This window comes from Molossus molossus, unplaced genomic scaffold, assembly GCF_014108415.1.
Source record: "Molossus molossus isolate mMolMol1 unplaced genomic scaffold, mMolMol1.p scaffold_m16_p_24, whole genome shotgun sequence".
In the NCBI taxonomy this organism is placed as follows: Eukaryota; Metazoa; Chordata; class Mammalia; order Chiroptera; family Molossidae; genus Molossus; species Molossus molossus.
In genome coordinates this window covers 105709-129868 of record NW_023425360.1, presented here as the reverse complement: position 1 = coordinate 129868, position 24160 = coordinate 105709, and the positions used below count along the sequence as shown (strand labels likewise).

At 55.9% G+C, this 24160-nt stretch overlaps 2 protein-coding genes across 4 annotated transcripts in view; one reads left to right on the top strand and one right to left on the bottom strand.

Annotated features, from left to right (window-relative positions):
- SCAPER (S-phase cyclin A associated protein in the ER) overlaps positions 1–9665 on the top strand; it is a 178058-nt gene extending 168393 nt beyond the window's left edge. For 2 of the 3 annotated variants that reach the window (XM_036277975.1, XM_036277973.1), the window contains 3 exons: positions 6603–6794; positions 7918–7969; positions 9325–9665. In XM_036277975.1, coding sequence (XP_036133868.1) covers positions 6603–6794; positions 7918–7969; positions 9325–9425 — 345 coding nt within the window. In that variant the 3' untranslated portion in view covers positions 9426–9665. The remainder of the gene's footprint in view (positions 1–6602; positions 6795–7917; positions 7970–9324) is intronic. The other variant, XM_036277976.1, reaches the window with a different exon arrangement.
- Positions 9666–13665: 4000 nt separating this feature from the next.
- On the bottom strand, positions 13666–18311 carry ISL2 (ISL LIM homeobox 2). Its single transcript, XM_036278025.1, has 6 exons — positions 18254–18311; positions 17290–17479; positions 16936–17195; positions 15215–15498; positions 14637–14804; positions 13666–14257 (listed from the first exon to the last, which is right to left on the bottom strand). Exons 1-6 carry the CDS (start codon positions 18309–18311, stop codon positions 14141–14143), a joined length of 1077 nt encoding a protein of 358 aa, XP_036133918.1. The 3' UTR covers positions 13666–14140.
- Positions 18312–24160: the final 5849 nt, after the last annotated feature.

The following is a 24160-nucleotide window of genomic DNA, read 5'->3' as shown; positions in this document are numbered from 1 at the left end:
CTTGACCCCTCACCAGAATGTGGCTTTCAGGAGAAAGGCCTCTTGTGTGGGTTTGATGGGAGTGGCCAGTGGGCTGTGCCTGTTGGAAGGGCAGCGTGTCCTCCTCCTCCTCATGGGACAGGCAGAGCTGTGTGAGGAGCTGGCTGGGGGCTGGGCACAGTGCAGGGAGCCCCATGGCCCAGGGAGGGGCCCCCCGTGTCCAGTGGCCCTGGAGGGCCTGAGAGGTGGGCAAGAAGCCAACCCTCAGTGTCCTGTGACAGCCTGGGGACCGGGGACAAGTCTTTCGAAGCTTCTGAGTGTCCGGTTTTCAATCATGAAAGGGGACGGGCAGAGTGGAGGATGTAGGCGGGGGCCTTGGCGCACAGACTGGAGTGGAGGCCTCCCAGGCAGTGACCTGAAGACGAACTCTTTCACCCCAAGTGAGACCAGTATCAGCAGCACCCACCCAAGGGGAGGTCTTTTCCAGAAACTGGGCCAGGGAGCCCTGAGGACCCCGAGTCCCGCCCCGCTCCCTCGTAGGGTAGGAGACAGTTCATCACAAACCCGTTCTCTAGGGGTGTCTCCGTCTATTTAGGGTGCAGAAGGAGCCCCCCCCCCAGCCGGGCTCGGTGGTTTGTAAAGCACACACACTTGTTCCCGGCGTCCTGTAGGCTGTAAGTCCCAGATCAGAGTGCCTGTGTGGTCCGGTTCGGGAGGGGTCTCTCCCAGGTTACAGATGGCCCCCTTCTCGTCCTCAAACGGCAGAGAAGCCTGGGGGCTGTCTGGAGTCTCCCAGGGCACCGGTCCCAGCCGTGGGGCCCAGACGCCTCCACATCACGTTAGGTTCCGCTCTGAGCCGGGCTCAGGGCTCGGGGCAGGAGATGTGGTTTGACCCCCAGTCGTGGACGGGGTGAGGACGCAGCCTGTCCGTCGGGGTCGGGCTGTGTGATCCCTGCTTTCCTGTCTGCTGTGCTGCCCGGGGCAGGACCTCCTGAAGGGCTTCGAAGGACTCACGCTGGGTCAGGGTCAGGAGACAGCTGCAGCCTGAGCTCCGGCCCTACCGCTGGATGCGTCCCGCACCTTCTGTGCCTCTCACCTGTGTGCCTTGGGTTGCACTCCTGCTGGGACCGTTGTCCTCAGAGCTGTCAGGGTGCGCTTCCTGCCCTCCCCGCCAGCGCCCCCTCCTGGGGCCTAGCTGGCACCCCACTGTGTGCAGAGCTCTGTGCTGAGCAGGCTGGGGAGAGGCCAAGCAGTGGCCCCGGGCTGCAGCCAGAGGGGAGGGCCAGCCCCTGCCCGAGTGCATGGCCTGTGGAGATGGGGTGGGTGATGGAGCCGCACACGGGGGGGCTTCTGGTCCTGCAAGTGTGTGGGAGCCAGATGGGGGTGGGGCTCGGAGCAGCAGAGCTCATTTCACACTGTGGTCACAGCCCCGTCGAAGTCCTGAGCCACCCAGACCTGCTCTGTAGGAAGGACCCTTTGAACTGACCAGAGCCAGGGCTCCCTGACACCTGCGCCCTTGGCCCCCAGATCCATGGCGTACGGCCATGGGCAACGGTCATCCATCAGCTCCAACACTGCTGGTGCGTGTTGGACATCGTCCCGGCCGGGTGACGAGGAATCACACGCGGACCTAACTGTGTGGCCCCTCCCCTGGTTCACGTTCGACATAACCCCCGATACGACTACTTGGAGACGGGGTTCTTGGGAGGTCACTGAGGTCAAGTGAGGTCCTGAGGGTGGGGCCCTGATGTGGTGGGATGGGGCTCAGGAGACAGGGAGAGAGCTGTCTTCCTACGCGAGGGGAGGCTGCGAGGGCCAGTGAGGGCTGCAGACGGGGAGAGCTCACCAGGCCCGGCCACCCAGCCCGGGTCTCGGACTCCAGGCTCCGGGACTGCGAGAGGGAAGGTCCTGGGCTGAAGGTGTCCAGCCTGTGACCTTCTGTGTGGCAGCCTGAGCCGGCCAGACGGACAGCAGAGTCTAGGAGCTTCTCCCTCCCGAGAGGTTTGCAGGGCCCAGGTCAGACAGCCCTGAAGGTCCCCAGCGCCCTAACTGAGGAGTGGCCAGTGCTCGGTCTGCCCCCCCTCCCCCCCCATGCTCTCCTACAACCTCGTCCTGCTTCTCTGACACGAGGGCTCCTCTGACCATCCTCCTTGGTCTCACCTGGCCCCGCTCTGTCCCCACACTTGACCCCGGGACTCAGTGCTGAATTCATCTCCGGCTGCCTGGCCTCCCTCCGTAGGTGCACTCAGCTCATCCTTCCTCTGCGGAAGCACAGAGCCCCGTGGGTGGCCGGGGTGGGCAGAGGAGAGAACAGCAGCCCCCTTTCTGGGCGTGTTCCTGTGCCCAGTCCTCTCCACCCTCTCCATGGGCACTGCTCACACACCAGCCTGAGCCGCCCCTTCTGAAGGCTTTCTTCCCAGACCGTTGACAGTTCCCAGAAGAGGGAGCAGGGTCTCTCCCCCTCCTTCCCTACCCCGCGAAACTAGAAGCAGTGTGAGGGCCCCTTCTCGGTGGGTCCTGCCCCAGCCTCTCAGAGAAGGATGGACAGTGGTCCAGCCCTGGCTACTGAGGCTCAGGGTGAGAGCCTCGGCCCCGGACCAAAGAGTCACAGGTTCGATTCCGGTCAAGGGCACATGCCTGGGTTGCAGGTTTGTCCCTGGCCCTGGCTGGGGTTGTTTGGGAGGCAGCCAGTCGCTGTGTCTCTCTCTCTCCCCCTCAACCCCATATTCTATTTGAAGACAAATGGGAAAACGTACCCTCTGGTGAAGAATGGGCCCAAGAAGGCTACCCTAATGCCAGCACGGGCGGTGGTGTCTGCAGGGCGTGTCTTAGCCTCAAGCAGGAACGTGACTTCCAGTGACACAGGATGTTTCTGAAGACCCTGCACCTGGTCATGTGTGCGTCCTTTGTTTGGGGACCCACAGTGTAGGACTTCAGCAGTTTGCTTAAGGGGTGTGTCTGTGTGTACGTCAGCGATCTCATCCTTTTCCATCTCACGGCACATGAACTAATCGCTGAAATTCCGCAGCACCCCAAAAATATAGATTTTGCCAATCTCACACAATTTTGATTCGTTCCCACCAGATGGCTATTGTGTTGGCCGTTGTCATCGTTTAGTTTTTGTTTTTAATTTTTTTTCCTTATTGATTTTAGAGAGAGAGGAAGGGAGAGATAAACATAGATGAGAGAGAACATCGACTGGCCACCTCCTGCACGCCCCCCCACTGGGGATCGGGCCCACAACCTGGGCATGTGCCCTGACCTGGAGACCTCCTGGTACAGGGTCGACGCTCAGCCATGGAGCCACACCAGCTGGGTATCGTATTTTTTATTTGACAGCCTAAGGGGAAAGAGGTCAGTGTCCCTGACTAAATAGTCGGGTACGGCCTGTTTTTAAAAATCTGTGGCGCCCAGGCTGACGGCTGCTGGTGCACGGCAGTGAGATGTTCACCTGCTAAGAAACTGCACCTTCCAGCCCAGACCAGTGGGCGGTTTGCCTGGGGTCACGTTAGCATCTGACCAGGCATCATGCCTGAGGCGGGTCCTCAGTGTGATGGGCCCTTGCAGACACCTGCCGGCTGCCGGCCCGCCGTCCAGGCTCCTCCCGGCCCCCGCCATCCAGTCCCCTGTGGGAGGCCCCTCCGGGCCCTGGGTGTGTGCCCTCAGAGAGGGCAGGGCCTGGCAGGCCCACGGGGTGCCCACCTTTACAAGCAGGTGCCAGCCCCGCAGTCACTGACTTGGGTGCAGCTCCGTCGGGAAAGCAGACAGAAAGCGCCACATCGCACGTCTGAGCTTTCCCTGAACATACACATTCCTGTCGTTCCGCAAGGCTTCCGTGGCCGTGGGAACACCAGCAGTCCAGGGTGACGGGAGCCCTGGGGCTGGTGTGAGCGACGGCATAGTCACCCAGCCCTGGCCTCACCCCTACCTGTCCACAGCCTCTTGGGAACTCGTTCCGGGAGCCCGAAGCCCAAGCACCCAGGGGTCGTGGGCATCTCACCTTCTCCCTGCCCCTGGGGGAGCGCTCCGCAGGGTCCAGCGGATGGACCTCAGCTTCCGTGGTCCGCGCCACAGGCGTTCTGAGTCACCCAGTGGCAGTCTCACCCAGGCCTCAATGCTGCAGGTCAGCCCCTCCCCGGACTCCCCGCCCTGTCTGCCCGTGTGTGACATGTGGTTCAACCAGGTGTCCTGTTCTGCTCACAGCCAGGCTGGCTGCGGCTCTCACTGCCCACATGGACCCCTGGCCTGTACCCGGGGTCTGTCCTAGAGGGCCCTGGGGTAGCTCCTTACCCCACGGTAACCAGACTGCTTACATCCATCCATATCTGCACCGTTCAGTGACTTAAAAGTAGTGGCCGCTAGCAGGTCATCTCACTACACTGCCAGCAACCTCTGCAGACGGACTTCACCCCTCGTGAAGTCTGGGGCCGTAGCCAGTCGCTCCCAGGCCCTGCGCTCATTTGCTGGGAACCAGGAGTTTACGCCTGGACTGCCGTGCCTGTGCCGGTCAGATAGGCCTGGAAAGAGCTTTCTGGTCAGTGTGTGTTCTCGTAGTGTTTGAACCACGAGGTTCCGAAGAGGCTTGTTCTCAGTCTTGGTCCACAGCAGGGAAATGGCTAACGGTGTGTCATTGTGAACTGCGACGGGGCTGTCTGGCCACACCACACAACCTGTAGCTAATGATCAAGATAAAGATGTGGGCCCACTAGTGTGGCTCCGTGGTTGAGTGTTGGCCCTGCACCAAGGGGTTGCTGGTTCTGTTCCAGGTCAGGGCACATGCCCAGGTTGTGGGCCCGATCCCCAGGGGGGGGCGTGCGGAGGTGGCCAGTCGATGTTCTCTCTCATCGATGATTCTGGGTTTTTTTCCCTCTCCCTTCCTCTCTCTCTAAAATCAATAAAGAAAAAATGTTTTTTTTTTAAATGTTTAAAATATAAGATAAAGATGTAAGAAAATGCTTCCTCAGTGAGGTGGCCGGCAGGACACCCTGTTCCCAGCGGCCAGGCTGCACCTCTGACATTCCTGCGGGATCTGCAGGATCTGAGGGTATTAGCAGGTCCCCATCAGCCTCCTCGGAGGTTTTTCATGTCACTTCAGCTATTGAACTAAAATATGTGAACTATTACTTTGTTGATTTTGTCCTTAAACCAAACTGCATTATCATCTGGGAGTTTGTCCTTAAAGTATTGTTAAAAGGACTTTGAAACCTTGTAAATCCCTGTAATTTATGTTTCTCCTGCCCCGGCTGTTTCTTCCCCTCTGGTTTTAATCTGAACACAGTCCCGCCTGGTGTGTACCTGTGCTGCTGTTTTCAAGCAGGATTTACAGTCCCACCGTGGGACCTGACAGCGCCCTACCTGTGGGCCCCCTCCCGCCTGTGGGCCCCCCTTCCCCTGTGGGCCCCCCTTCCCCTGTGGGCTCCCCATCCCTCCGCCGGTGGGCTCCCCCAGGCCGGGAAGTGGCCTGGGTCACGAGCTCCCCCAGGACGGTGCAGTCAGAGGTACTCGAAGCAGCTCTGATGTGGACGTTTCTTAGTCGGCGGTGAAGGCCCAGGGAGTCCATTGGGAGGGTCCTGCCAGCCCGTGAACCGCGTTGCCCGTGTCCTAAAGCGCACACGCTGTGAACAGACTGCTCCAAGGCAGCGTCTCAATTATCTAAACAACCCCCTTTTAGACTCAGTGGCACTGATGGAAACAGACAAGGAGTCAGCTTGGGGGAGGGGCCTCGCCGCCTGTGCAGAACTGCTCATTCCCTCACAGATGCACCCGCACGGCCGACTGCGGTGGGCCGGCCAGGAGGGTGCTCACGGGCTGGGTGCTGTGCAACCGTGTGTGCGCTTGCGGTCCGGCCCCGCCCCCCAGGTGTGTGCGTGTGTGCGTGCAGTCCTGCCCCCCCAGGCATGTGCGGTCCTGCTTCCCAGGCGTGTGCAGTCCTGCCCCCCAGGTGTGTGCGTGTGTGCGTGCGGTCTTGCCCCCCAGGTGTGTGCGTGTGTGCGTGCGGTCCTGCCCCCCCCAGGCATGTGCGGTCCTGCTTCCCAGGCGTGTGCAGTCCTGCCCCCCAGGCGTGTGCGGTGTGGTCCGGTCCCCAGGCGTGTGCAGTCCTGCCCCCCAGGTGTGTGTGTGTGTGCGTGCAGTCCTGCCCCCCCAGGCGTGTGCGGTCCTGGCCCCCAGGCGTGTGCGTTCCTGCTCCCCAGGCATGTGCGGTCCTGCCCCCCAGGTGTGTGCGTGTGCGGTGCGGTGCGGGCCCCCCCCAGGCGTGTGCGGTCCTGCCCCCCAGGTGTGTGCGTGTGCCGTGCGGTGCCCCCCCCCAGGCGTGTGCGGTCCTGCCCCCCAGGTGTGTGCGGTGCGGTGCGGCCTCCCCCAGGCGGGCTCTCTCAGGGCAGCCCCACCTGCAGCGCAGATTCTGTTCCCTTTCGAATGGCTGTGGGACTTGAGGAATCTTTGCCTTGAGTCAGGAGAGGAAATTATTTTATGCTCTTTTCAAATCTCACTTAAATTCAGCTCAGGTAAGGAGTTCAGAGTCGTCTTTTCCTCCCACGCTCAGCATGTTCTCCCTGGTTCTTCCGGACAGTCGGCGAGGGGCAGGGGCGGGGCTGCTGGCTGCTGACCCAGTGTCCCCTTCCCAGGGCATCGTGCAGTCGGGCCGCCACCCCACGGTGCTGCAGCGGCTGGCGCAGCTGCCCTTCCAGTACTTCAGCGACCCCCGGCTGGTCAGGGTGCTGTTCCCCGCCCTCATCGCCGCCTGTCACAACAACCGGCAGAACAAGGCCGCCCTGGAGCAGGAGATGAGCTGCGCCCTGCTGGCCACGTTCATCCAGGTACCTGCTGCCTCTGGGGAGGGAGCCCCCCAGGAATGTCACAGGTCGCTGTGAACCTCAGGGTGGGAAGGGGTTGCTCTTGTTCAGTTTGTGCGGGGAGGGTTCAGGGAAACGGCTTTTCTCCAGTGAGTGAGCCCCAATAAGGGGCTGGTTTTTTCTTATTATTTTTTTAATCCTTGCCCAAGGACATTATTTCCACCCGAGGATATTATTTTCCATTTACCTTATATAGAGTGGAAGGGAGGGAGAAGGGGGTGCGGGTAGAGAGAGAGAAACATCGATGTGAGAGGGACACACCAATTGGTTGCCTCCCGCACGACAGGACCAGGGCCAGGGACGAACCGCAACCAACCGAGGTACATGGTGGGAATTGAACCCTCAGCTCATTGGTCCTCAGGCCAACACTCTAGCGCTGAGCCAAACCAGCCAAGGCCATTTTACATATATTTTAACACAAATTATGTTAATGCTGCACAGATTTCTTAGAATGCTTATTTGGGATAGAAGGTTAGACGCGGGTACTTAAATCAGGCATGTTTTCCTATAGATAATGGTGCTCAAGGGAATGAATAGACATTGCATTTTAGTTAATAAAATGGTTCTGCAAGGTCCTCATGTATTAGATTATGAATAGTCACTAGAAAATTATATTAAAAGTAGGAGCTGGTCATTTTTGAAATTTGATATATTATTCTGCATTTTTTATTTTCTATATAAAAGTAAAATTACCAGACTTTAAGATTCAGCTGCAGAATACCTAAGAGCTCTTATAGTTGTGCTTTTAAAAAAATGTTAAAAATCTGAAAAAAAATCCGTCAGTATTTTAAGACACTAAATTTTATTAAAATGTTCAGTTTGTTAGATGTAAAATAAAATTGTATTTTCCACAGTAGGCAGCAACCTGGCCCTGGGATTAGTTGAGCAAAATGTAAGAGTTATCACAGTTCGGTGTAAAATTACAAGAATCTGGAGTCCATAATGTGCATGTGTTCAGCTTTCATATTTGGTCTCCAAAATATTCGTGCAAAAGTCATCTCAGAATTCAGAAGCATTTTTAAAGCCGCCCTCAGTGAAACTCCCTGCTTGTCACATTGGCATAAAAACACTTTTCTCGTCCACATAGGACTTCGCGCAGACTCAAGGTCAGGCGGATCACCGGTCTCACCAGCCCAAAGGTATGTCTGTGCAGTGAACGCCGTGTGTGCGCTGAGCAGATGTGTTTCTAACCCACCTTCTGGGACTGACAGGAATGAATGTGTTCCATGGCCCGCAGTGTTCAGTCTGTGAGCACCAGGTGCATTTCAGTGTAAAGAAATCCACCTTGTCGCCCTGGCCGGTTTTGCTCAGCGGTTAGAGCATCGGCCTGCGGTCCGGAGGGACCCGGGTTCGGTTTCCGCTGGGGGCGCGTACCTCGGTTGCAGTTTGTCCCCAGCCCTGGTCGGTTGTGCGGGCGGCGACCACTCGATGTGTCCCTTCACGTCGATGTTTCTTTCTCTCTCTCTTCCTTTCTCTCCCTCCCGCTCTATCTGAACAAAAAATGGAAAAATGTCCTCGGGTGAGGATGATAAAAAAAAACAAAAAAAAAACAGAAATCCACCTTGTCATCAGGCTGAGTGTCAGGACACAGAGAAGTCTATGGGCGTAGGAGAAGAGCATGAAACCTCTGTGTGTAACTCGCACTCGCCTCACGCAAGGTCCAGGAAACTCACAGACCCACTCAGCAGTGCAGGAGCCGGCCGGGTCCTGAACACAGGCCGATGTGACCCAAGATGCTGACTCACATGGAATGAAACTACCAGTGACCGCAGCCCCGTCTCCCCCTAAGTTCCAGGACCTGAATTTCTCTCATTGAAAAGGCCATCGGAGTACGAGGTTTCCCTGTCCTACTCCTGTGAGGTGTGTCTGGATCAGAGCTGGAGACGGGAATTGTAAAGGGCATTTTCGCTGTGAAAGGTTTGCGGCCTGACCGTGACGAGAAGGACAGCCACTCTTCGACGGCTGTGCCAGCATCTCTGAGTGGGACCCTGAGCCACATCCCTCGATTCTTCCATGAGCTGGATCGTCTTTACAGTGGCCAGAGGCCCACTTGCAGCAGGCCCGGGGCAGTTGCCTGGCTCCTTCTCTCTCTCTCTCTCTCTCTCTCTCTCTCACTCACTCTCACTCTCTCACACACACACGCGCGCACATATCTCTAGTGGGCAGGTGTTGAAAGGTACATAGACGAGAATATAACTAAACCTGTAACAATACCTTGCAAGCATGGCATGTCTCATTGACCTGGGGCTCTGAGGAGTAAACAGAAAGCTGTGCCCCGTTTAGACAGGAGCGTCAACATCACAGTCGGTACCGTTTGTCTAAGCAAGTTCAGTTCTGCCCTGACTCCGTCTTCAGAGGAAAAAAAGAAGCTATTGGAGGCTACTTGGGAAAAATCAGTGTAATTTATTACTGTTTCTTACAAAACAATTTTAAAATTTTTGAATATGTAAAAATACCCCCAGAAATCTTTCATTGTTTTCCATTTTTCTCCCAGGAAAATGCCTTGGGTCCCAAGACTACCTGGAGCTGGCTAACAGGTTTCCTCAGCAGGCCTGGGAAGAAGCACGACAGTTTTTCTTAAAAAAAGAAAAATAAAAAATGTTTTGGTTGGTTCTGTGTTTGAGTGCCCTCATTAATAATTTAAGTTGTTCAAGCAAACGTTCTAATTGTTCCTTGAGAACCTCGTTTCATGTGCACCCCACTCCTGACTGGAGGTATGCTGACCTATTTATAGGCTGCAGATCCTCTCCTGGTCTGCTTGCCAAGTCTGTACATTGAGTTTATTTCATTTTTGCACAGAACTTTGCGTTTTGGTAACTTCCGTCTTATAATATGTACTTTGCATTTGTAATATGGGTGAAATTAGACACAAAATTAGCAAGTTTGTTTTGTTCTTACAATAAAATAACTTATTCTGTTTGCAATGTCGAGTTTTCTTATTCAGACACTACAACATTGAAAGAAAATGCTAACTCCGACTCTGAAGTATCTTCATCAGAGACTCAGTTGAAGTCTACCAGCTCTGAATGCCCCTATTCAGGGCTCGGAGCACATTCTAGTGACACGTATGTTTTCGAGGCGTTTGAAATGAATGTAGAGCACTGATCACTGTCTGCGACCCACTCCCGGCAGACAGCACAGGCCTCCCCTGCAGCGAGTTGAAGTCCTCCTCCAGAATAAAGTCCAGAGCCAAACGAGCCCACAGCAAACCACCCCAAACGTTTTCTGGAAGACAGGAGAGCAGCAGGCCCCTGGCCTGTTCCGCACCTGAGGCCCCGTGGCCGGTGTTAAGCCGAGCACTGAGTGACATCGGTAATCACTTCTGTCCGATAAGGATCAAACACTACCAAGAACAAAGATCTAGTTGGAAAAATTGTTCCCAATATGTATCAGATTCAAGGCTGGGGGTGGGGGCTGGGAAAGAAGTTTCTTCAGTTTGTTAGAAGCAAACCAACCCACGTGGCTTTTACTGCTTTACAAAGCGAGAGAAAGTGGACGTCCAACCTTGAAGCCCAAAACAAATGGCAACTCACCCCAGTGCCCATGTCCACACCTGAGCCTCGGCCGGCCCACGGGCTCAGAGAGGGAAAGTCAGATATTTGTAAGATTCACTGCAAGACACTTCTCGATAAAATGTGTTCATCTAGTCAGAAATTTGTCCAAAATTTTTAGGTAATGGAGACAGCTGGGATTATCCTCCCAGAAACCATCCACACTGGCAAGTAGAAGTTTGATCAGATGGTTTTTCTGCCCCAGTGGCCCAGGGGCTCCACCCTCCCCGGGGCGCTGTGACCCAAACTGGCCTCCCCACTGCCCTTCCCCACCCACCCCCAGCACAGCTGCAGACCTGGGGGTCCTTTCTTCCGGAGCTCCCTGCCAGCCTTAAATCCTTGGGAAGGGATCACCCCCCACCACCCTGTTCTTCCACTTCCCTCTTCCTGCCCCTGCACCCCGACACGGGAGTCTCCCACCTGTGGTCTGCCTGCCGGTGGGCACACACCAGGCGCTCTGTTCATTCCCAGACCCGCTCTCCCACCAGAGGCTGACCTGCTTGACCAGCAGGTGCCCTCCTCCAAAGGCATGCCTGCCTTTCTGACAGGACTGCTGCAGGGGCCCCAAACTTGCTCTTTAAATCAGGTCACTCCCCCCGAAACCCACACCGGATTGCAGTGCAGTAGGTCCTGTGCCTGGTTCCCATGACCAGGCTGACTGCATGCATCTGCACCCCCCTGCACAGCCTCTGTCAACAAGGTGCTACTTGGTAATTGCTTACATAGTCCTCGTTACTGCCTCCAACCCCTGTATCTTGAAGAAAGTTTACCTTTACATCAATCAGACCTACATTTAAAAGCCTCTAATCTTCCCCACATCAGCTTAATAAACTCTGAATTTCCTGCTTTTATCACAACTCCATTGCAACCTCTCTGCAAACAGTTTATTGCTCATTGTTTCCTCTCGCCAGCACGCCGCTGTCTTTCCGAAGACTTGCTGGTATGGGAAACTGCCAACCAAATGTGTGTGGGGGGGTGCCCCTCCCCCAAAGCAGCAGCAGCAGCATCTTAGGTTTTCTTGAGAACACGTTAGATAATGCCTCACTCCGTATTTGCTGCTCTAAAAAAAAGGGGGGGGGGACTTTAAAGCTATTCCATATTCAAAACTGAAAGGCTGATTTCTGTCCCACAATCCAAACATTAAAGTTTGTTGAGAATACTGGCACAGGGGCTCTGAGTTTCCCAGAAGTGTGCAGCCTTTCAATGTGCATTAAATATTGTGGTATAATAAATAGCCAGAAACCTTTTCCAACTCTGGGAATCCCTTTCCTGCCTCAATTTCATAGAGCCATCCAAATTATTAGATAAACAGAGAATGAATGTCTGATTCTAAAGTGACTCAAATAACTAACTTCCATTTTCCATCTATGGCCTCGTAAGTGACTTTTTTATTACACAACTGGGTGTCTGTCTCACTTTAAAAGTTTAGTAAACAAAAAACACAACGCGTGTAATTGTTACAGGTAATTTCATTTACCAGAAAATCCCTACTGTATTACAGAAGATGTTTGTTTAAAGATGACCTGGGAACCATTAAAACTAATACGTGTTAATGTAACCAACCGACTGTAGGCCTGACACCTCACCAGGGACCATTGTAAGAAAGCTTCCGAGTCGAACCCTGTCCCTGGAAACCACGCGGGAGAGCCAGTCCCTGTGCCTGGCCAGCAGCAGAAGTCTGTGCTGCTACACAGCCCCGCAGGCCCACGCAGGCCTCCGTTGAACAGTAACCGCTCTCATTTCCCAGCGTCCAAACACGGACATGCTCGTGTCACTACCAAGAGGAGTTAGACTGATCCCTGGGTGAGAAGAGGAGGTGCTGCAGCTGGATGTTCCCACTCGCGGCATTACGATACCAGGCTGTCAGAGGCACACATTCAGAGCTAATTAACAACATTCCTGAAATTCTTTATTCAAAAACCCATTTTCTTTTTCTTAAGTGACAAATCCCAATATTCTGGATAAATCAAAAGTTTCGACGAGCAAGAGTCGCTGGAAGTTGAGCCACCCACTCAGGGCAGCCCGGAGGTGAAGGAGGTCCCCAGACTTCCGTTTGGGGGGCACCGGCCCACGCGAGGGATGAAGCCTCAAAGCCGTGTCTGGGTGCTGGGAGGTAAAGCTGGTCCTCATTAGCCCCCCTGCCTCTCCCTCGTCTGTGCGTTTCCTCAACCCCGAAGGGGAAGGTTCTCGTTAATTTTGGTGCTTAGCGTCACCCCTTCAGGAAGCAAAACAGAAACGTGGCTTCACTTCCACGTCGCCTCCCATTTTCTTTCGGTCACTGAAAGCCCGGACCCCCCCTTCCTCCTCCAGGGGGGCAGAGGCGACGCCATCCGCCGGGTGCTCTGTGGGACCGGCGGGGCCGCCCCACCCGGGCCGGTCATCACGGAGGCGCGAACCCGCGTCCCTCGGACACATTCTCGCCAGCAGACTCCCCCCACGGGAGGACAGCTGGCCCCACTCAGGGGCGTCGCCTCTTTCAACACCAGCCCGGGTGGAGCAGGACGTGCCCGTGGGTCCGTAACTGCGGGGACCGGAGGCGGGAGCCAGAGGCTCCTCGGCGGGTGCTGGCGGCCGCCGAAGGGTTAACACTCGGGGCAACCTGAGCTTGCGCCTGTGCGCTCGCCCGCGGCTGCGGGAGATTCGGTATCTCTCGGCTATTTCCTGCGACCTCGAAAGCCAGTTTTCAAGAAAACAAGTGGCAGGTTTGAAATGTCACACCGAGTGACCCGGGCCATCCCCGCCCCCGCACTCGGGTCTGGAAGGAAAATAAACCCAGGACACGCCAGACTGGTTCTGGGGGCGCGCCGGCGGGGCCCGCGGCTCCCGCGCTGGCTCGCTTGCAGGTGATGCCGGCGCCGATAAGGGCGTCGCGCGCCCGTCCTGCGTCTAGACGGGAATGAATAGCCCAGGCCCGACGGGAAGGCCAGGGGCTCCGGCCACCCAGGGGCCACGGGAACCGCGGGCCCTCGCGATCCTGACCTCGGGCGAGACCGCCCCACGGCGGCCACCGAGAGGCGCAGCTTCCCGCCCACACCCGAGGGGTCGGCCGCGGCGGGCGCAGCTCCGCCCCCGCCGCGGCGCCCAATCTCCGCCGGGCCCGCCCCCGCGCGGTGCCCAATGCCCGTCGGGCCGGCCTCGCGGGGACACGAGGGGCAGCGGGGCACGAAGCGCCGCGCGTGGCCGTGCGAGGCCCCGACCCCCTGCGGCGCCGGCAGCACATGGGAGCAGATCGCATCCGGTTATTATTTTTTTATTAAGATGAAAATATTCGTCCCGCTATGAACTGGCTGTTCTTACAATAAATAACAATAACTTACGTTCTGTTCGGCAAAGGCTCACACGCTCTGTCCTCCGTCGACGGATAATTTAAACATTTTCAAGGTAAGTCTGTTTCTACTTTTTCCGGCAATCATGCGCTTTGGGGGACTGAGGTCTGTTCCTCGCGGGTGTCCTGTCCTCTCCCCGCTGGAGCCCCGGAGCCGCGGGGGCGTGGACGCAGGGAGAGGAGAGGGCAGGGCTGACGCTAGCCAACCCCAAATTCTGAGTCTGAGAACACACAAGTCCTCGGAGCAGGGCTCTCCAGCCTGGCGAAAGCAGGTGCGTCCTGCCGCTCTTAGCCGTCCTGACGCTTCTCTCTGTCCTCTCTCTTTAAATAACAACAACAACAATTACAAAGGCGAGAGCTTTCAGCAGGCAAGGCTTGAGCACGGGCGAGTCTCATGCAGGGAGCATGCGCGGTCCGCGGATTGGGGGGTCTCCTCACGTCTCCACCGGGCTCGGCACCATGCTGTTGGGCGTGTCGGGGAGCTGCGAGGACAAGGAGGTCACGTCGCTGCCGGAGGAGTTGCCCAGGGAGCCAGACTCGGAGAAGGAGACCTGGAGGCACCAGGTAGGAGCGGTGAAGACGCGTCCGGGCGGGGGCTCCGAGATGGATGCCCCTTAGGAACGTGCCTCCCGCCGAGAGCAAGCCCTTCGGAGATGGCGGCCAGGTCCCCAAGCGCACGCAGGGGTATTAGGGCAGGGGCGCAGGCTGGTTAGTCCCTGACCTCTCCTGCAAACGCGTTAATCCAGGGAGACCTGGCTTAGAGCGAATTACAGGCTGGGTGAGGTTGCAGCGCTGCCCCCCCCCCCCTCCAACCACCCGATTGCCTAGAGCTGTCCCAGCCGGTCACCTACGGGAAGGCTCCCCTCCCCTGGCTAAATCGTTAAATCCCAACCGGAGTCCTGAGGTCGTGCGGGCTGGCCAGGGCCTCACCAGCTGCTGGAAGGCGGGTTGGTCCAGGTCACTCTGCAGCGCGAACTCGCTGAGCGTTTTCCACGGCGGCTGGTACGTCTGCACCTCCACCGCGCTGCCCTGCACCGCGCTCTCGTGGCGGATGGGGCTGCCCGCTACCAGAGGTGTCCCGGTCAGTCCCTGCAGGCTCTTGGGGACAAGCAGAAGTAGGGAGTGGGGCGCGCTCGATTTAGGTCTTCAGTTTCCCGCCACCTTTGAGACTGGGGTCCCCGGCACTGGCGCGCGATTTGCGGCCTGAAGCGGTTTGAGGAGAAGCGCTCAGGCGACCGCACCCGGGTGAGCCCTCCTTCCCCAGCGAGGATACCTCAGACCCGCAAACCCACCACCACGGGCCGGCCTCAGTGTTGGGAGTCACAGAGCAGGGGAACGCTAGGCCTGGGTCCTGGTCCCCGCCAGATACGCGGGACATGACCGGCCCCAACTCAGGTCTGCACAAGCCATCTGGAGATTCCCGTCGTCCCCCCCCCCCCCAGTCTCCCCAGAGCCCGCCCAGATGCGGGAGTCGAGACCCACTCGCCCCTCTGGCCACGATCCCTCACCGTCTTGTCGTTATGCTGCTGCTGCTGCAGCTGCTTCATGAGGATGGATTTCTTCTTGTCCTTGCAACGCTTGTTCTGGAACCAGACGCGGATGACCCGCGGGCTCAGGCCGGTCATCTCAACCAGCTGCTCCTTCATGAGTGCGTCGGGCCGCGGGTTGGCGGCGTAGCAGGTCCGCAGGGTGTGCAGTTGCTTCTCGTTGAGCACCGTCCGCACGCGGGTCGTCTTCTCCGCCTGCTTGTGCACGTGGGGGCGCAGCGCGGGCTGCCGGCCGGACCCGGGCTCTGCACGGATGGGGCGCGCGGTGAGCCAGAGGCCCCGTCCACCCGCCGCCCCCTGCCCACCCCGTTGAGCCCTCGGCCCAACTTCGTTTCTTTTATCGTTTCTTTTGTAACCTTCATCTCCCTTTGTTAGTTCGCCCCACCCGGAGGGCGGTTCGCATTGTAATCCCTTCCCAAGTCTCCCCGGAGGGCGGTTCGCATTGTAATCCCTTCCCAAGTCTCCGACCCCCCTCAGCGCAGGGACCTCCCTGGAACACGGGAGTGGTCACCCTCCGCCGAGCCTCCTGCAGTTACTGGACCCCCGGATGCTCACAGGGGCCCGCGCGACCGGGAACAGGAGACCGGGGTCGCCTTCCGGAAGAAGTCTGTGTTTCGGAGGTGGAGGAAGGAGGCACCCTCTCGGCTCTGGAGTGGGAGGGAAAGGGGGCCTCTGCGGACCCCAGCGCCGCACTGCTCGAATTTAGGGGTTTATCTCCCGCGTCCTGGGGCCCTCGAGAGGCCTATCCCGTCGTTCAGGGGCCACTCCGACCAGGACATGCACACTGGCCTGGGCTCGGCTTCTCCCTCAAGCCTCCAGGATTCCCTTAACCCTCCCCAATTTGGGGTTCTCTCCACCCGGGAAAGAGGCCCGGATCCCCGCCCATGGCAAACCAAAGAGAGATCCCAGCCCCTGGTGCACCGGAACCGGCTTCAGCCGGTTTCACACTCCGGTCCGCAGCGGGCCTGCACACCCACGAATGCCTGTGCACTGATTTAACTATAACCCCCGCCTGGGATTTCTGGATAAATATTTACAAACAGCCCATCCAGCCCAGTTTCCTCATTCTATAGAGGAGGAAGCGGAAGGCCAGCGAGGGGAGGGGCATTGCCAGACCACAAAGAACCCGCAGGCACTGCCTGGCCGGGACTGGTGCGTCTGCAGCGGCCCCCCAGGCAACATCGTACCCTAACCGCGCACTCAGCCCCCTGGGGACTCACAACATCCCCTGCGGGAGTGTTTCCTAGGATCCCAGAGTCCACTGTGCCCCACTCCCTCCCCCCCATGAGCTTGTGGCTAAATTGTTCATCAAACTGGGCCTCAAAACACAAACACAGACATCGCTCTTCGTTGAGTGGTTTGGTCTTCAGAGCCAGGCTCGCGCTCACCCTTACACCCCCGGCAGCCACCACTGGGGAGTCCCTGTTGTCATTCCCATTCCTGCCCCTGGCACGGTGTCCCATGTGTCCTGACCATGGAGGACACAATTCTCCACAATCTCTCCGCACCCCGCACGCACACGCCCATACACACTGGCTCACTGGAACCCACAGATGGTTTCTCGCACAAACGCCCTACTGTGTTCCTAGCACGCTGCAGTCACAGAAACACACAGGGGACAACTTTCTGTCCCGTGTCAGCAGCCCTGCACACGACCGTCCCCTCGCGCGGACGCAGCTCACCGGGCAGATGCAGGCCACGCGCAGAGAGCGGGCCGGGGCTCCGCGGGCTGCCGGCCCCTGTGCGCTCGAGCAGGAGGCCGTGGTCGGCGCGGCACAGCAGCTCGTGTTCACGCAGCGAGAACTCGTCGCCGGGCAGCAGCTGGCGGCTGCACACTGAGCAGCGGAAGCACTCGATGTGGTACACGCTGTCCCGCGCCCGCATCACCAGGTCGCTGCTGCTGAAGCCCACCTGGCACTTGGCGCACTTGATGCCGAACAGCCTGCAGGCGCGGGGCAGCCGTCAGCGGGGCTGGGGCAGCGGCCCGCGGGGACTCCGTGCTCGCTTGGGTGGGGGTCGCTGTCGCTGAGCCTCACCTGAAGTAGTCCCGCTTGCAGTAGGTTTTCCCGTCTCTCACGAAGCACGTGCACGTCTCGTCCAGGTACTGGCTGCACTCGGCGCACTTGAGGCACGCGGCGTGCCACTCGAGGTCCGGAGACACCCTCAGGATAAACTGGTCGTGGATCTGACTCCCGCAGCCCACGCACGTGGCCGTGCCTGGCTTCTCTGCGGGGAAGTGCGCAAGTCAGGCCCTGCTGCAGACCCGCTTCGGCTGCCCCCGGCCGGCCCAGCCGCCTTGCTCTCCAGCACGAATTGTAACCACAAGGAGAAGGGAGCGGACTTTCTAAAGGTCCAGACAATTTGGACATGGAAAAACAAAAGCAGAATTTGTAAAGTCCTTTTGTCTCCCCTCCCCCTGCCCCCTCGAAATTTAATAACATTCATTTGGACACAGCCGTTTTATCGATTTGTGTTGTAGCTAAAAGCTAATGTCGTGAGAAGAAAGTAAATGGACATGTAGGCTCTGCGGCCCCACCGCGTCCACACCGAGCCGGCCTCCCTCCCATGGCGGTGCCCACCAGCCCCGACCACACATTGGCTTCAGCGCGGGCTCCTCGCATCCTCGCTGACATTTCTTGGTTTAAACGCCCCAGATCAAGCTAGAGGAATAGTCCTTATTTTGAAATAACCGAAAGACCGGCGAGCAAACCAGAGCCCCACACCCCTAAATCACCTAATTGCCTTAGCGCAAAACAGAAGCAGGTTTCACAGCCTGGGGCCAGCCTCGCAGGCTTGAGAAAGAAGACTCAGTTATAAATTAAAACATCAGATGCCAACGGGTAAGTCGTCCTGCAGGAGAAAGGCATTCGTTTTGCTTTTTGTCGCCCAGTGTCCTGTCAAATAGAAGCCACTTGTAGAATCCGGTCAGCATTCTCCTGCAGCAGAAATATCGCGCATTAAGCACAAACACACCCACACCCACACCCAGAGAAGACTTACTCTTGGAAGAATCCCCCATAGCACCCAGGAAAGGATAATGGAAAATAATATCCACCATGCAGACAGAGGCGTGCGCCAAGTGTGCGCCGGGCGGAGGACGAGGGTCGCGCGCCCCGCCGGCTCTTTGCTAACTAACTCGTACCCCGCGGACTTGCAGGACCCACCGCACCGGCCCGCACGCAGCATGACGTCAGCACGCATTCGCCGGTGCCTGGCGGGGGCGGGACCTGCGGCGTCACCAGCCTCCCCCGAACCGGGGTGCGGGGGAGGTGATGGGGTCCCGCGGCCGGTGGGCGGGCGCGCTGGATGGAAGGCGGGGGTGACGCGGGATTGGCTGCAAGGAAAGGGGCGACCCTGATTGGCCGGAGTGAACAATGGAGTGCAGCCCCCTCCCCAAAATCTGCCAGGAGCCTTCGCGGCTGGGGCCGGGTGTCTAGGCTGAACCCCGAGGCACCGCGCAGCTCTCCAGAGGCTCCCACTACCCTGCGCTGTCTCCTGGACTTTCAGCGAGGCTTCCTAGGCGCACCCGAGCGCGGAGATGGATATCTGGGGAGTGGAGGGTATTTAAATGCCCCGTTTCTTAAATAAAAAATAATAAATCCACATTCCTGGCACCAGATCAGGGAAAAGTGTGATCTGTTTGGAAAGGACTATCACTATCCAGCCGGTCACCTTTCTCCTTCCGTGCGCCTTTGTTCTCAGGGTCTAGGCTAGAGAGAGAAAGAGAGGTTAGGGACTGAGCACTGGGTTTGGATGAATTGTTCTGACTTCCCACCCGCTGTCTGGGGAGAACTTCAAGTCGGAGCACTAGTTGGGGAGCGTCCGAGCGCAGAATCGGAGGACGCTCCCGGATCCTGATTCGAGCCTTGACGTGCATATTTTTGGCGGGGGGTGGGGGCATTTTGGCATTGCTCCCCCCATTCTTCCCTGCCCCCTTCAATAGCACAGCCCCTTCTAGAAACAATTCTGGGGTCAAAAGTGTGTCCCACTTCCAGAATTAATGATATTTATAAACTCTTGTTTCATTTCACAAACCAAGTTAAAAGCAAATAATGCAGAAACAGTTGTGGTGCGCTGGCTGTGCGGAGGACGGTCTGTCCTTAGAAAACCCGTGCTCGTTGCAGAGTCCAGGCATTTCTTTCTTTCAAAGAAATCGCTGTGGGTTTTGTTTGAAAGGGTTCGAAGACTGGCCCATAAATTATAAAGACTGGCCCTTGAGGCTGCTGTTGTCTTCCCATTAAAAAGGGTGCGGCGGACTTGGTGCGCACTTGGATGGGGCACGGTGAGTGCTTGGAATTGAACCTTCTCCTCCGGATCCCAGATCGGGCCCAGGTCTCTGTAGGCCCCTCGGCCTTTCTGCTAAAAACCGAAGGCTAAAAACCTAAGGCCGGTCGGCCTCAAGGTCTGGGCTGCGCGCCGGGAAAAGCTGTAGCCAAGGGCGCAGGGAGAGTCTTTGCGGAGAGCCAGGGCCAGGCCTCATTGCGCACAAAATCTTTGCTCTGTGGTGATCTGCCGCACAGCCGGTAAACGGCGGTCCGACCGCGCTGTGCCCCGCGCTTCTCGCCAACCGGCCTGTAGTCTCAAGGCTTCTCACACACCGTCACCGTCACCGCCAACGCCACCGCCTTTGGAATGCCCTGTCTTCTCGGGTCCAGCTCTTCCGCACGGCGTCCCAGCGCTGTGCCAACAGGCCGGTCCCTGCGTCTTTGGCTACTAGAGCTCATCTTAACTGTTGCAGCAGGGTCGGTTGGGGAGAATGCTGCGTTTGAATAGATTTGTCTATGTAAAAAAAGAACGGGAAAAAAACAGGGTTGAGCCAAGGGCGGCATCTGTGCGGTGTCTGCGCCAGGCCACTGTGACCTCAGGCATCTTATTTTACTTTTCTGTTACCCAGCCTCCTCATCTATAAAATGGGAAATAATATTAATAGCTACCTCTAGTATTATGAGAATTAGACCATTTTCTGGACAAGGCTTAGAACATAATTATCATTATGGCTGTATCTTCATGTTGGGGAGCCTCTGGATGAGTTATGCCTTCCCTGCGTGCGGTGCCTGTGTGCTGGGGCCCAGGCAACTCCTACAGGCTCACACGTGTGTACACACAGGCGCACCTTCCAGTTTTCACCCACCCAGGAGACTTTCCCCTACACGGAGATGTTTGGTCTCCTGTTTCTCAAGGAATCATGTGTGTGGAGGAGCGCTGGGCCTAACCTAGGTCCTCTGCATCAGCATCATCATGTTTAACATACTAGATTCCAATGGGGCCACTTTCACAAACGTGACTGGATTTATCCTCAGCAATTCTAGGAAGGAGTTACTGTTGCTAAAATTATCCCTATTTCTCCCCCCGCCGATTTTGCTCAGTGGTTAGAGTTTTGGCCCGTGGACCAATGAATCTGGGTTTGATTCAGGTTCAAGGGCACGGGCCTCAGTTGGGGTTCCTCCCTGGCCCTGGTAGGTCATGCGGGAGGCAACCAGTCCATTTGGCTCTATCACATTGATGTTTCTCTCTCTCTCTCTCTCCCTTCCTGCCACTCTATCTCTGATAACAAGTGGAAAAATATCCTTGGATGAGGAAAAATGTCTCTGTTTCACAGATGAGGAAACAGGCTGGGAGAGGGCAGGTCGTTTGTCAAAGGTTACACACCTCATGGAGCCAGGCCTTGAAGCAGGTGCTCTGCTTCCAGAGACTGCCGTGGAGTCCTCACCCCATCTCGCCTCCTGGACACTCACACAGGGGGTTCCACAGGCACAACATGCACCCCACACAAGGAAGCTCCTGCAATAATCCTCACCATGCGTGTCAGAGAGGAAATGGGGCCCAGTGACCTGTTCCCCAGCATGTAAGTGACAGCGATGGAGCTGGAAGCCACATTGCCAGGCCTGGATCAGGGCCCTTCCTGGTGGAGTTCCTGGGGATGGGAAGGCCAGGCCTCTCCTCTGGCTCATGCCTCCACCCTCCTCCTACTTCACACCCATAGGCCCCCACTTTTCTCCAAAGGAAATTGGAGATGTTGTATTGTACAGGTCATAAGGGCCTGGGCATCCTCATCATCACCTGCCAGAGGCTTCTGAAAACTGGATTGGGCCCTGGCCGGTTTGGCTCAGCGGTTAGAGCATTGGCCTTCAGTCCAGAGAGACTCGGGTTCGGTTCCCGCTAAGGGCATGTATGTAGGTTGCAGTTTGTCCCCTGCCCAGGTTGGGGTTGTGTGGGTGGCAGCCACTCGATGTGTACCTTTCATGTCGATGTTTCTCTCTCTCTTTCTTCCTCTCCCTCCCTCCCACTCTATCGGAACAAAAAATGAAAAAATGTCCTCGGGTAAAGATAAAAAAAAAGAAAAGAAAACTGGATTGGGGGGTGGGTGCCACCATGTTTCAGAGAAAGCAGCTGAGGCCTGGGAAAAGGAAGAAACTGGGCAAGTCAGAGTCAGCATCCAGGCCTCCTGATATCCAAGCCCCTGCTTCCTCCAGGTACTCTTGCCTGCCCCCTACCTCAAAGGAGTTCCCTTTGAGCAAACAGGTCCCAGTACACTGCTGGGCCCTTCTCCCTTCTCCCTGAGCCCCTCCCTGCATGCACAGAGTACTTGCTTCAGGCGGGGCTCTGGGCTAAGCCATCTAGCTGGTCTCATTGAAAGCACAGGCTGCATGCCGAGCGTCCCAGAAATGAATAAATTAACCACCTTCACAAATCAATACAGCTACTAAGAGGTGGGACTGAGAGTCACACCCACTAGTCCAGGAGACTAGTTATGAACTTGTGCTACTTGAGTCTGTCCAGAGGGGAATGGCCTTGCTCACTCATTTGTCACTGTTTATACTGGACATGTGTCAAAGTCATTCTGGTTAAGAAACGCGCCATCTACAGCACTTTTGTCCTTGGGGGATCAATGGGTTCATTATACAAGGGTGACAAAATGAACCCCCACCTCTGTTTCTTTTTCAATCCCCCGCTGGAGGGAGCTGCCAGGATAACCCACCAGGCCTGGGTCTTGGGAGGAGGGGATGTGGGATGGAGCTATGCCTGGTGGCTTCTGGGAAATTTTCATTTTTCCTGTCTTTCCAGAAGGCGGAACCCCAGCCCGCTGGCCTGGGAGTGGTTCTGCATGGTCTGATTCCTCCATCTGCGCAGATGTGTGTGGATTTAGGTTTTTGCAGACTTTGCAGCCAGCTGCAGCCCCCGATCCTGCTTTCATGTCCCATCCTAAAACAAATGGAAAATGGTTTCTCATATATCCTCAACGTGAAGGTGCCCCTTCATAAACTTATGCTCATAATCTTTTAAAGGTTTGGAAGGATGTCTTTCATTCTTTCTGATATTCGTGAGAAGCTAAATATGTGTGTTTTTTTCCTTCATCCTGAGGACCAACAAACTCTATCCTATTTGGTCTGTTTGTCACCTTGAAACAAATCAGAATTATAAACCACTCCAAATGCTTGGCTCTGTTGAAAGCCCACCAGGCAACAATGTTTCAGAAGAACCTACAAAGTATCCTCTTTCACAGGGAAACATCTTTTGGAGGCTAGAGCTACTGGCAGATTCCAAAAATAGATAATAAATGAGATAATAGAATCTGGGTTGTCAGCTCTTGTCCGGAGGGATTATCTGATGTCTAATTATGCACAGATTGTGATCAATGTGATTTTGGAGGGGTCCTTAATCCGATTCAGGATGGAATCCAGTCAGATTTTCATCTGTTCTGAATGTGTAATTGGTTTGGAGGCAGCAGAAAAGCAGCTTGTACCAGATTTTGCCGCATCACCATGATGAGGTCTATTTTGATCAGCTTGAGTTATGGACAATATAAATTATTTATAGCCACTTTAGATATGCCGTACACTTGTAAAGACCTTCAGAACAAAATAATAACACTCCTCTCGCTGTTGCAGGACTCTCACTTAGCTGAATCCTGGTGCCCACAACTGTAAAAAGCGAGGGAGAGATGAGATTAAAGGCTGGTAGGCTCATCGACCACTGACTGAATATTACGAGGGACAAGAGGTTGAGCCAGGCTGGTAGAGGAGGCTGCCTGATGCTCACAGAACCGGGCGGGTCCTGAGGGATTCGCCTGAGATGGGAAGATGGACTCACACTCAGGAAGCCTCGGGAATCACAGTGTGTGCTGAGGTTCAGACAGTTGAGCACAAATTCCCATGAACTAAACAGGGTTCCACTTAACCAAACAGCTGATAGAAAATAACTCTATATTTGTTAAAAAACTGAAATGGTAAACTCAAAAAATGGAAGAGAAGGCCATGTCTCAGGCTAAGTTTATTTTCTCTGAGAAGTAGGACTGTAGCAGTTTTCTATTTTCTTATTTGCACGTTTTTAATTTACTAATTGTTGTGACTCTATGAGTTTAGAGGGAACACACCCAAACTGATTTTTTTTTATTTTTTATCCTCACCCGAGGACATTTTTCCATATTTTGTTCAGATAGAGTGGGAGGGAAAGAGAGAGAGAGAGAGAGAAACATCACATCAAATGTTTGCCACACGCACGACCCAACCAGGGCCGGGGACAAACTGCAACCCAGGTATGTGCTCTTAGCGGGAACTGAACCCGGGTCTCTCTGGACCTAAGGCCGACATTCTAACCGCTGAGCCAAACCGGCCAGGGCTGGTTTTTTTTTTTCTTTTTTAAGAAAAGAAAAGAAATAAAGGTAAAGCGAGCCCTGGAAACCCAGGGAAGGCCTCGAGAGCGAGGTGGGGAATTCACTGGTCTATATGACCGTGGTTCTCACACGTTTGGAGTTCAAGGACCAAGAGAAAAACAGCAGGAACATCACGCGGCACTGCACTATTCCATGATGCCAAGTGAGACACGAAAAACAACTAAGATCTATTATCATCATTTCGTATAAGAAAGGAAAACCCAGCTTCAGAATAGAGTCCTTTCCATTAGGCT

Excerpts from the sequence above, each read along its gene's own strand:
- ISL2 (XM_036278025.1), bottom strand. The coding sequence starts at position 18,311 with ATGGTGGATATTATTTTCCATTATCCTTTCCTGGGTGCTATGGGGGAT. Across the intron at positions 17,480-18,253 it reads TATGGGGGATTCTTCCAAGA|AGAAGCCAGGCACGGCCACG; the intron begins GTAAGTCTTCTC and ends ACTTCCCCGCAG. Across the intron at positions 15,499-16,935 it reads GCGTGGCCTGCATCTGCCCG|AGCCCGGGTCCGGCCGGCAG; the intron begins GTGAGCTGCGTC and ends CCATCCGTGCAG.